The sequence below is a fragment of the Martes martes genome (assembly GCF_963455335.1).
Source record: "Martes martes genome assembly, chromosome: X".
Lineage (NCBI taxonomy): Eukaryota > Metazoa > Chordata > Mammalia > Carnivora > Mustelidae > Martes > Martes martes.
In genome coordinates, this window is record NC_137897.1 from 26,245,041 (window position 1) to 26,258,258 (window position 13,218).

General features: G+C 35.7%; 1 protein-coding gene across 2 annotated transcripts in view; it reads right to left on the reverse strand.

Moving 5' to 3' along the window:
- The window catches only part of DMD (dystrophin), a 2,068,501-nt gene that overhangs the window by 803,209 nt on the left and 1,252,074 nt on the right, over window positions 1-13,218 (reverse strand). For both annotated transcript variants that reach the window (XM_080795194.1, XM_080795193.1), the window contains exon 45: window positions 11,658-11,833. In XM_080795194.1, the coding sequence (XP_080651320.1) occupies window positions 11,658-11,833 (176 nt within the window). The remainder of the gene's footprint in view (window positions 1-11,657; window positions 11,834-13,218) is intronic.

The window sequence follows — 13,218 nt, forward strand, 5'->3', positions numbered from 1 at the left end:
CATTTTAGAAAGGACTTTTAAAAACATGTTTATCATAGTAGCGAAAAATATTTTCACTTACATTAGCCAATGTAAGAAAAAGCTTACTGCGATCATTTTAAATTTGTATTAACAACCCAACTATGATAACTGAGAATTAGTAAAATAGAAGAGCCTTGTTCAAGAAAACATGGGAATAGAGTCACACACATACTGAAGGCATGTTTTAATTATATTAAATCCAGGGAAGGAATCAAAGTGATCAACACATTTTTATCTCAGGGCTTGGGGTTTTCCCTTGTGCAGAAAAGTAAACCACAGACTCATGGACTGTGTTCATTTTGAACAGTATGAGGTTTTGTAATTCTAACAAAAAGTACTTTGGAAATGATTGCTTGGAGTAAGACCTATGTCTCACAGGAAAGGCTCTGATGGTAGACAACACAAGTTTCCTCAGCAACAAGGAAACTGAAAAGCATGTAAAATGCCCTTTGGTCTGTTTTATGACACTGGCAGCTTCCAGGTGTAGCTGCCATACAGATGGACAACAGACAAATCGTAGACATCAATAACCTTAAAGGGGGAGGGAATTTACAGGATCTCAAGCAAGGAGTCTTTCCGGGGTGGGCTTCAGTTTGTGCTTATTTCTCATATTCCAGTCTCTCCACCTACGGTCTCTCTAGGTATCGACCATTTGCATTTCACTGAACACTGCATACATGCTTTAAATATGCTTGTAGACATCCTCTCTTTCACCAGGGTCCTATACATATATAGGGACATGCTGACATTTCTGATCTGGAATCAGCATGATGGGGATTTTGAGTTTGGATTCTTATATGTTGTAATCAATCCAGTCTCCTGATATATCCCCAATATTCTGTTTACCAACCCTTCTAACAGAGGATAGTTAAGGGAGGCAGGTAGTCTGTGCTCCATGGAGATCACATATATTATCTCTGGGTATTAGTCACTGCTAGTACTCATCTGCCACAGTGGCTTCCTGACACCTGAACTCCTTCTCCACAGTATCACTTATTAATATATACTCTGGGAACTCTGTTTTGGTTACCAGCTAATAAGTCAATGGAGTAAGAACGGAATCACACTCAGTTGACTGGGAATTGCTACCATCTCTCCACTGAGGAAAAAAAAAAGGCTCAGCGTCTTCAGCAGCTTTGTCTTCTTCCTGATGTTCAGACTTACACACCCAAGTACATGTTCTCTGAACACCTTGTTTTAGATGTCCTACAGGCTCCTCAAACCTGTCATATACCAAGGTGAAGTCTGTATGTCTGATGTATGTCCCTCTTTCCATCTGGGTTCCCCCACTTGTATTTCCTATCCATGCTAATGCTTTCAATTCAGCCAGTTCCTCAAGCCACAAATGTGGATAAAGGGTCATCCTACAGCCTCCCTTCATCATCCCCATCTCATCTAATCGATTACTAAGTCATTTTATTTTCATCTCCTGAGTATCTTAAATCTGTCAGGTCTTTATGAGTTTTATTCAGCTCAGATATTTCTCATCCTTAATATGAAATACTAGAGAACTACTTGAGTCACCCTACTGCTGGCCTAAACCTCTTCATTTCACCCTGAGCTCAACTATCAAAGGGGCCAATGTGGTTCCAAATCTGAACTGTTTGAAATCTCCCAAAGTCCTTCTAATCCCAGCCCATGAAGAGATTTGAGATGCAAAATCTTCCCTGACCTGCTCCATCTAGACTGCTTATATCACAAAATAATTTGTCCTTTAGACATACAAGAGAAATCCTCTTATTAAACTTGATTAGGATGAGGGAATAGGTAGTCTTGGGGAAAATGTTAAATTGAAGGGATCATATAAAGTTGTTTAAACATATTTAAACATTTTATTTTCTTTTAGAACATATTCACCTCTAATTCACCACTCATTTGGTGTGGGGTACAAGACTTTCCTGAAGTAAGTAAGGATCCATGCACTGAAGTTCTGCATTCTCTTTCTTACATAAACAGCTCCCATATTTCATCATCTATGACTTTCAGTTTTGGTTTCTTCAAAGTAGAGTAAGTTTTAGAGAGATTTAAAAAAATCTAAATGTAAAATTCTTCCTGATTTTTGTGATTTTTATCCTCTATCCCAAAACTTAAATAATTTCCTCATCTATATCTAATTGGACATTTTTTCCCTGATCATCTTTATCAAGTCTTTCAAAGCATTCAACAGTTTTCATAGAAACCATAATTCTTTCTCTTTGCACTCCCATTTTGTTAGTTTGTATAATATTTAATTAAATAAAAATATAAAAATAAGAATAACTTATACTAAACAGGTTGGGAACAACACATAGAAATACTACTCTCAAGTAGTAAGAGGCAAGGTACATGGTTCCAATAAGGATACTTGAAAAATTTTCAAAAACATACATAGGTTACTAATATCCAGCATTAAGTTTGGAATTAAAATTGGGCAGTTGGTTTCACATATAGAACGATGAACTCAGGATAATGACATTTAAATGAAGATTTACTTCTCTGTTCTAAACTTCATGTAGTCCTTCAACATAGCCCACTTTTTCTTGTTGCACTGATTTTACTCACCTCACTTTTTCCCCTCTAGCATGTTCGTCCATTTATTCTTTGACTCCTGACATCCTTCAAAGCCCATAACAGGGATCATCCTCTATTATCAATCCTAACTCCTACCTTCCCAATCCCATAAGAGTTCATACAAGGCCATGAATAAAGTGCAATGACATGTGTATGTATAGAGTGATATTGTTTGTACCAGCCAATGCGACATCATGTTTGGCTCCAGCTAGTCAGTTTCACTAGAATTTGCCAAGTTGCCAAGAATAAAATATGACATAAAAAGATTAACTATGAAGCTAATTTTTCATAGTCTTTTGATGGAGAATTATGAATGTCCTTGAAAGCTTTTCAAGAATCATCAGATAACAGATGGGAAGAGACCAGATTTTCCATAGACACCTGTGGATAATATTATCTGTATGATCCTCTTTGATCAATCTAAAAATAGCTCTTTGATGATATGGATTGCAAAGTAAAACATCTTGTGCTTATAGATTGGATGAAAATAAAATACCCAGTCTCAAGGCTAATTTCTTCTTATTTCACTGAGAATTTATTAGTTGTGATATAGTAAAATGGAGTTAAGCAAATATACAAAGTTTGAATCAAAGAGCTTTTTGATATAAACAGCTATGGAAGTTAAAGTCACTTGTCTCTCAAGAGTATTAAATTCAGGAGAATACCTAAAACACAAATTGGCAACCTAATTTCCTGAAGATTAGAATTGATCTAGTCCAATTTCCAGAACTAAAGATGATCCATGAAAATGTGTTAATGTTATAAAAAACATTGAAAAAGTGGCTCTGGCTCTGTATGTCTATTTTTAACCTATGTAGCAATGTCAAGTGTAGAGATTTATAATCCTAGTTTAATTTGAATGTGAATAAATATCTCAGAATTTAAACTGAGAAAATGTTTTTTGGTTTTGTTTTTCATTTGTTTGTTTGTTTGTTTTTGGTTATCAACAATGTACTAGATTTTCTGCTGAGTACTGAAGGCTCTAGAGATGAGAACAAGCTGTTGCCTGGCCCTCATGAAGCTTTCAGTCTTGTCAAGGAAGATGAAATACATGTGGGTATGATACATGACAGATATATAAAATTAAATGTGTTATAAAAAGGAGCAAGAACTTAAGAGAAGAGACTGCCTCTGCTTGAGAACAGGAGGTAGTACTCACTAAGGAAAGAGTGCTTACTTTGAGTAGGATTTTGAGAGAAAATTATGAGAAAGGCAGTTCAGTCTCAAAAAGCAAATGGTTTTGGCAAAAGCTGAAGGACAGAAAACTTCAGGTCATTTTATGCTTTGGACACAAGCTGCAATAATGAGTATGATGGATAATAGGTTTGGAAAGCTAGGTCAGAAGGGATTCTATGTCCTATCCCCTTGCTACAAAGTACAGCCACCTAAGGCAATGGGCTTGCTAAGTGAGAGGTTGATGGGAAGAAACCAGAAGTATATCCTAGAGAATACTAAGGATCAAGGCTAAGATAAGTAATGCAAAATTGGATCTAGAGGAAGGATGCTGGAGTCAGACTGTCAGCATTTACATCCTGGTTCAAATACTTGCTAGTCATTTGATCTTGGGCAAAGAACTTGAACAGTCTGTGTCTCAACTGCCCTTCTGTAAAGATTAATATAAGAATAGAGTTGTTAATGAAGATTCTATGAGCTGTGTAAAGCACTGGGAACCGAAGCTGGCAATATTAAGTGTGTCACCACCACCGCTACCATTTTATGAGGACTATATGAAGTATTATAAAGCAAATGTTTATGGGGAAAGCAGTTAATATAAATGACTGAAGTGGGACAGGTGTGGTAAACTGAAGAGTAAGCTTGCTTGCCCAAACCAGTGCTTCACAAACTTTGATGTGCATTTCAATCACATAGGAGTCTTGTTAAAATATTGGCTATGATTTATTAGATCCTGCATTTCTCAGCAACTCCCAGGTGATGTCTGTGCTCTAGTCCTGAGACCACACTTTGAGGAAAAAGTCTGAAACATCTCTTACTCAGATATAGCTAAACTGTGCCTTGAGAGAATGTGGGGTTGAGGGCCTATTAGCCAGATCTGAGTTTTTGAGTTCTTTCTTTCTTTCGACTTTTCTTTTTTTTTTTTTTTTTTTAAGATTTTATTTGAGAGAGAGAAAGATACAGAAAGAGAGATTGCACGTATAAGCAGGGGGAGTGGCAGACTGAGGGAGAAGGAGAAGCAGGCTTCTGCTGAATGGAGAGCCCGACAAGGGGCTTGATCCCAGGACCCTAGTATGATCTGAGCCTAAGACAGAAGCTTAGCCGACTGTGCCCCTCAGATCTGAGTTTTTAAAAGGAGACAGGAGTCCTTGTTTATTTGCTTGTTTGTTTTAGAAATTATGAAGCCCCTCAATGTTTAAATGTTGGCAATTATTTCAAAAACAGTGCCTATGTAAAAACTGCATAATTTCCAAGCTGGATTCCACCAGTGGGCACTCAGTCTGCAAACTCAGGGCTGACGGAAGAGAGAGCCATGATCAAAATTGGTGGTGAGAAACCAGGGAAGGTCAAGTACAGAGCAAGCAGACTGGAGTTAGGGCTGAGCAGATTCCGGGGGCAGAGTTGGAATGTGTGAGAAGACTTTCAGCACTGGTTTAACATGGGTATGCTGGGTCCACTGAAAAGATTACAAGCACTGTTAAAGAGATTTCTAAGTCATATTGAAATTTTTGGTGTTCATTTTGTAGGAAATAGGGTGCTCTACAGAAGGCTATTTTGGTTAGGGGAGGCTGAATTAATCAGGAGACAAAATTAAAGAAGACTTAAGAGAAAACAGTTGTCTCACTAAGAGTGCATAGAGTATATGAATTGCTAATGGAGATTTTCAAGAAGAGGTCCTACTAGGCCTACTTTAATGAATTAGATAAGGCTCATTTCTAATTAACAGCATCTATTTGCATGCAAACAATGAGCTAAGGTCTTTAAAAAACAATTTCTTCCCTTAAGTACATTTAGGAATGCTTCCCATTAGCTTATTTACACCATTAATTTGCTTGGCAAACTAGCATGGATTATGCACAGGTAAACTTTGGTTCAAAACATCAGAAGTAGAAGCACTGAAATTAATAAGAAGGTACAGATTTTACATGAGTATTGCACAAAAAGAGCTTTTTAAGAGACCTAGCCTTACTTTGAAACTCTGATGTATAACTGAAAGAGATTTTTGTGTCCTTACGAAAGGAACGTGAAAACATTTTCCCCTAGGACTGCTTGCCAGAAAGATGCCAGCCATTGTTTTAGAAAGGGTTACTGCCCACATTTTGGTTTCTGCATACCATTCCCCACTAAAAGATTTAAATCAGAGGCCCTTGCAGAAATGGTTGATTCCATAAGACAGGGAAAGTACACAGTGAGTATGGGGCATTGAAGCCAGAAGCTTGAACAAGTTTCCGCTGGTCAGATTTAATAAAGGTGAATATCAACAAGAAGAATAACTATAATTTATTGTAACATACTGAATAAGTAAGAATCCATAAATCCATATTGATATCAAGGAGAAAAGTGAAAGCTTTTCTTTTTAAATAGAGGAAATTAGCTTGTAGGATCATGTCAGAATTCAGAAAAAAAATTACCATTTTGCAACCCTAATGTAGTAAGTTCCGGAAGGATCATCAAAGGATATTGAAGCTGTTAGATGACTTCTTAATTTCCAAAAAAAAAAAAAAGATACTTTGCAACTCAGGATTTGTTGGCCACCACCTAAACCATGTGATCAAACTTAGCAGCATTTATAGCAGGACCACCTCATTTTATGACTTCCTGATGTAATCCGAAGTACACGCTGTCTCTTATGAAATGTTCTTGCCAAAAACATTTGACTAGTATCTTTTCAAGTCTCAACATCCAGTTTACAGAAAAATACAGTGAATAGAGAACAACATAATGAGGAAAAATGACATAATGAGGAAAAAAAATTGAGATGAATCCAGAAAGGTGACATTTTTTTTTTCCTGAGGATATTGCACTAGACTCTTCCAAATGTCAGTATTAGTAAAAAGAAAAATAATGTGGAAGAGCTATTTTCCACTAAAAGAGACTTAAGAAGGGTGCCTCGGTGACTCAGTTGGTTAAGTTTCAGCTCAGGTTATGATTTCAGGGTCATGAGATCAAGACTTGAGTAGGGCTCCACACTCAGCATGGAGTCTGCTTGAGATTCTCTTTCCCTCTGCCCCTCTCCCTGCTCCTGCTCTAGCTTTCTCTAAAATACGTAAATAAAACCTTTATAAATAAATAAATAAGAGACATAATAACTGAAGGGGATCATAATATGCCATTTGGGCACAAGAATTATTTTGAGTGGAAGGCCACTGGGAAATAAAAACAGGAAAAGCTCTCTACCCAGTGTATTTCTGCCTTAAGACAGGGCATACACTTCCCCTTGTGAAGGTGTTCCCCCACCACTTTTCTGGACCAGGAAGAGCAGACAACTTTTTATTACTTGAGAGAGCAGCATGGACTTGAATTTACTTATTACTGAAATGTCCTTATCTTCCATTAGTTTCCCCATTTATTTGCCATCCTGCAGTCTATCACCCGTAGAAGCCTAAACCCCTTTCCTTTGTCTTGTCACCTACCTACAATTTAATTGCTCTTTGTTAAAATGATATTTAAGCTCTTAAGCACTTCTTTGGCATTTTCAGTTCTTTCCTCTGAAGCCCCCTTGCCACATTAAAAAATTAACATCAAATAAAATTTGTACACATTTTCTCCTATTAATATGTCTTTTGTCAATTTAACTTGCCATCTCCAGATATTAAAGCTAAGATGATAGAGGAGAAAGGTTTGTTTTTCCCTCTCCTACAAAACTAAATGCATTACATCAAACATGATGGGACACTGGTATGAAATACTCAAATAATGATATGAAAGACATTCTTGAGTTATTCAGTCAATTTGGATATGGGCAGGATATTAAATAATAAGGTATTATGTTTAATTTTCTTGAGCATGGTAAACAAGCATGACTATCCTATTCTAAGGAAATGCATCGTGAGGTATTTAGGGGTGCAGCATAAGGGTGTTTATAATTTACTTGCATATGTTAAAACAACAAAAAATGTGTGTGTGTGTGTGTGTGTGTGTGTGTATTTCCTATATTAAATAAAGGCACATATGGGGGAGGTAGGGAGAGGGAGAAAAACAAAACAAAAATGACAAAATGTTAACTGTTGAATCTAGGGATTTAGAAGAAGAAGGTATATGGATTTTTTATGCTACTTTTTTCAACTTTTCTATATACTTATAATTTTTTATTTGCAGTGTTGGGAAAAGAAAAATTTCAAGCAGTGTATTCAATCAGGTGACATTTAAATTAGAACTCTTATTCTTCTCTCTGTAAGTACAATAATTGCTTTATCTCTACAATGGTGGAGACAATACCATATTTGCCTAAAGGGAAAAGGAGAGATAAATCCTTGAGATCATTTTTTATTGCTATGGATTATGATTCAATGATTCCTCAATTTAGGGATTCTATTTCTCATCACCTTGCTGCCCTCTTCCATTCAATCTTTTATCAGCTGATAATTATTCTAAGTAAAATGGCCTCCCTTATGTTTTAAGCTATCTATTGCTCAAAGGCCTGACGACCCACATTCCCTGAACTGGTACATCTCCTGGAATACTTCAGAAAAGAGGAATGTATGAAGATAGAGATGACATCATTAAAAGGACTGAGACCACAGGGGCGTCTGGGTGGCTCAGTGGGTTAAAGTCTCTGCCTTCGACTCAGGTCATGATCTCAGGGTCCTGGGATCGAGCCCCACATGGGGCTCTCTGCTCAGCGGGGAGCCTGCTTCCCTTCCTCTCTCTCTGCCTGCCTCTCTCCTTACTTGTGATCTCTGTCTGTCAAATAAATAAATTAAAAAAAAAAAAAAGGACTGAGACCACAGTACATGATAGTGAGGTCTGGGCAGATAAACAGCCGGCTAGAAATAGTTAAGATCCTTTGTTTCCTATGCCATGGAGCCCTCTGGCAATCTGGTGAAGCCTGGGACTCTTCTCAGAATCATGTTTTTAAGTCCAGAATATAAAGTACTGAGAACTCCAAAAAAGTCAATTGTATTGAAATACAGTTATAAAACTACTAGAAAAAAATTTTTTGTGATATAGCAATACATGTGCTTGTTTATTATTAATACATTAAAATTAACACATTATGATAAATTTTCATTTGCATCTTCTTCATTTAAAAAGACCACATTGGTGGTTAAACCACCATTAAATTCATTATGTTGTCATGCTTAAACCTATAGATGTTATCCACTTCCTCTGTTACATAATTGAGGCAATAGTGAATTTTCTACCTTCAACTGTATACCTAATTGAATGCATTTTACACTTCATTTACTTCCAACATAAACTAACCTTAATGGATGTCCACTGCTATTTGAATTTGTTCTGGGAATTTTCTGCTCATATTTCTGATATCTTGGATTTTCCAAAAGAAGGGTTTAAAATTATGTAGCTGTAAGTCTCCAAACAGTTTTGCAGACTTTTTTTTTTTTTTTGCTTAAATTGTGTACTTTCTTTTGTATCTGTACATGGACTAGGAAACATGAAATATGTCCAACAGCTGCATTTAAAGCCCATTGCAAACTGAGAATACTGATGTCAACTTGAATAGTCACCTTATTTTTCACTTGTGCAATAAATAACTTCTATTTCCTGCCGACTTCTCCTTGGGTGGCAGTAAAAGCATGCCATTGATTAATAACAGTTTCATGATTACAGCTTTCCCACAATTGTTAACATATTCTCTCTCTCTCTCTCTATATATATATATGTATATTCTCTCTCTCTTTCTGTCTCTCTCTCTCTCTCTATATATATATATATATTACTTTTACTTTATTTGCTACTGGATGCTTGGAAATAGCTATTAGTGTATTGGTAGAAAAGGCACTTCTATTTTATTACTTTTATACATTTCATAAAATTTAAGTGATAGAAAAATTCTGAAGAAGTATGTCACAAAACTGATCTCAGTGGAAATTTAAATATGCTAACATTTATTTTTAAAATGTAGCGTGAAGTAGACAACTTTAAAAGCTGAGTTAAAAAAAAAAAACCCTCAAGGAAGCTGATCTTGACTTTTTAAAGCACAAAACTGCAATATTTAATGTAGGTCAAAATGTTTAAATGGGAGAAATATTTCTAACCAATTACAGCCAAATCCCTAGCTGTAATTAACCTACAATTTGCATAATATTTCACCACAGTGTCAGCATACACCACTTTCTTGTAAACTTAGATGGATCTAAAGTTTTAGAGCTTATTTGGTGAAACAGGTATAATGTTCTATCTTTCTAAGTTCTGATTTTTATTTGGAAGTCAGTAACAGATCATTTTTCACCTGAATTTTTAAAAACTTGTTATCAGAGAAAATATTGAAGTGTTGTATTTAAATATTATATGAGCATGCCTGGGTGGCTCGGTTGGTTAAGCGTCTGCCTTTGGCTCAGGTCACGATCCCAGGGTCCTGGGCCTGAGTCCCTCATCGGGCTCCCTGCTCAGCAGAGAGCCTGCTTCTCTCTCTCCCTCTGCCCCTGCCTGCCACCTGCCTACTTGTGCTCTCTCTATCTTTAGGTCAAGTAGATAAAAAAAATCTTAAAAAAATAAACATTATATGACAATGATATTTAAAAATGAGAAATAGTACTTTATATGTAATAAAGAAAAAATAATCTTCCAACCCATTTAATCTACTTTATGAATTCAAGTTATTAATTTTTAGAGCACACTAAATTTTTTTCTTAATTTGCCCATTTGTTAACATTTTAGACTGTACTGACTTTAGTTCAGAAGTGATATTACACAGGTTTAAACCTGCTCATAGTATAAATATATTAGTTATTTAAGTAATGATATAGTTCTGTGTTTAATAGAGAGATTTCAATGTGGGAAAAATTGTGTGATTTTCCCAAGGAAGCAGTTTCACCACAAAATTTAGATCTGTATTTTCCATTATCTGTATAAAAATTACAATTATTTTCTAAGCCAAGATTCAAACTAAAATGTTTTTAGATGATGCTATCATTTTTAAACTTTATCAAGATGTGTATGTGTGTGTTTAGGTCAAATAAGCATCCTTTTTGTAGAGGAATATGAATTCTATCTACTTTTTGAATAATGCAACAGGAGCAAAGGTGCCAAGAGGAGGTGGGCAAAGACAATGGACCTAATTCTGAAACCTTTCTAATACATCCTCACTAAAGACGTTCATCAATGAGTTGCCCTAGCTTTCTGAATATTAAAATCCACCTATTATGTAGATGATAGGTAGGAAGCAAGAGCTTGGCAATAGAAGGGAGTTTTCATTGTTCAAAACAATAGTCTCATTTGGTAAATAAAGGCCAAGTCCTCCCTTATGGAACAGGCAACATTAGCAACATTAGCATCAACAACTGGGAGCATAATACAAAATCCCATTTATAAAAATATCTATTGACTTCCAGCATACATTTGGCATTCTGGGCTTTCAGTACCTTCCAAAGGAAAGTTAAAAGATGAATGAATTCAACAATAACTTTTCTGAGGTTTTGTTTTCCCCTTTATTTATTTTTATTTTTTAAAATCCCCCCCCTTTAGATTTGACAGCCCAAGTCTCTCTTCAAGCATGTACTGACAAATGTAGTAGGACTAAAAAGTAAATATGACCCTCTTGGTTTGAGCATCAATGTCACACTTACAGCTGTTCAAAGTGCTAGCCAAATAGCAGTCTTTCCTGTAAAATTGTCACTTATAATTTCTTTTTTGTCATCTTTTTTCAAATAAATGAGCCTCAGCTTGTTAAAACCAAAATATACCGAAGATATTTCTATTTGAACAATCGCTTGGTATTTAAAACTTGAAAGTTTAAAAGAGCAAAGTGCTTGTCTATTTCACTAGCAGCAGCTACATATTTTAGTACAGGAGAAACAAAACAAATTCATTATTGCTACTGATTAACAGTTGAGGGGTTCCTTCCCCCTAGTGCCTTTCACCCTGGTTCCAATCTCTCAGTCTTTTTGAGAGGACAGCTAAAATAGCTCCACTAAAATTTTAGGATTCCTATTTTTATCTGTCTTACCTACCTCTTTTTTCTTTCTGCCAGCTGTTTGCAGACCTCCTGCCACCGCAGATTCAGGCTTCCTAGTTTTTCCTGTAGAATGCTGGCATCTGGTTTTGAGGACTGTTGAATTATTTCTTCCCCAGTCGCATTCAATACCCTGACAACAGTTTGCCGCTGTCCGATGCCATCCTGGAGTTCCTGTAAGATACCAAAAAGGCACAACAAAAATGAAGCCCTACGTCCTTTTATTTGAGAAAAGATTTAACAATGTGCTACCACATGTGGTTCTCCGGGAGAGAAAGAAATAAAAAAAGCACCTTGTGAAAGTTTCTCTATGAAACTGACATGCCTATATCCAAAGGCTACAAGACAGAAAGACACCTTTTATGTGTCAGTGAAAAAGCACCCTCTCAGTTCAGCTCTGGTCTTTCTATTTGTAAAGCTTGTCAGCTAGACGGTGTTATAATGTCCTACAAATCAATTAGTTGGAAACCTCAAGAGCAAATTCGATTTCTTGTCCCCACAAGGATGTTCCATGTTTAATAGTCTATGAAGTGTTGTAAAATTTCAACACGAAAAAAGTATTTGGATTTCTTAATGAGTGTCGATAGGAGAGGTGAAAAAGAACAAACATATGTTAGTCACAGTATTAAAAAAAAAAAAAAAAAACCTCTAGAGATATTTAGACAAAAATTCATTGCTGTATTAGAAGGAAATTTATTTCAAATTCTGTTTCCATCAAGGTATTTTGCATTATAAAATGACATAAAACAGAATTAATTGCTTTCAGGCACAGCCTATCAAAAAATCCCTGAGGTACAGTGATAAATTTAAAAATAATCTATAGCCACCAGAACATTTTTATTAGTCATTGATGGTATCAAGATTAAATATCTTCCACTTTCTATCCTGGATGAAATTTTAAGAATATCAGAAAAGGAGTGTTATTAAAAAAGAGATTATTACAACCAAATATAAATAAATACAAAAATGCTTTTTACCATTACATAAAAATGGCACTCTACTTTTTTTAAAAAAAGATCATCCAGAGAGTTTTAGGCAATTAAAATAATCCAGTACTGAATCTGGAATTTAGAAAATAAAATAATCTGAGAACTTGAGATCCCTACCATGTTTAAATCAAAAGGACTCCCAAATCCCTATGTACTAATAGGATAAAGTCACTACAAAGAACGCTCTCCTGATAGATGTGATTCTCATGATCAAATATTCTTATATTTCCCTGTCTTTTGAGCCAATACCATACACACAGTAAATGCCAGTCCATACTTGCCTAATAAATGAAAGGATGTATGCCTTCTGACACAGGGTCAAATCTCTCTAAGACTCTTATTCCACATAAGGAAAAATTTTTTACTACTTTTGTGTAACATTACTTTGAATACTAGAATTTCTGGTAGTATAACTAGAAGTTATATGACTCAATCAATCAGCAAAAATGGTAACAAGGCCATTATTCCAGGGACAGAGGGCTTCAAATGAACATAAAACTATGCAGTTATTGAACTGGTCATAAGCCTTCCTCACCATACTCTCTTACATGTACATGAGATATGTTCTAG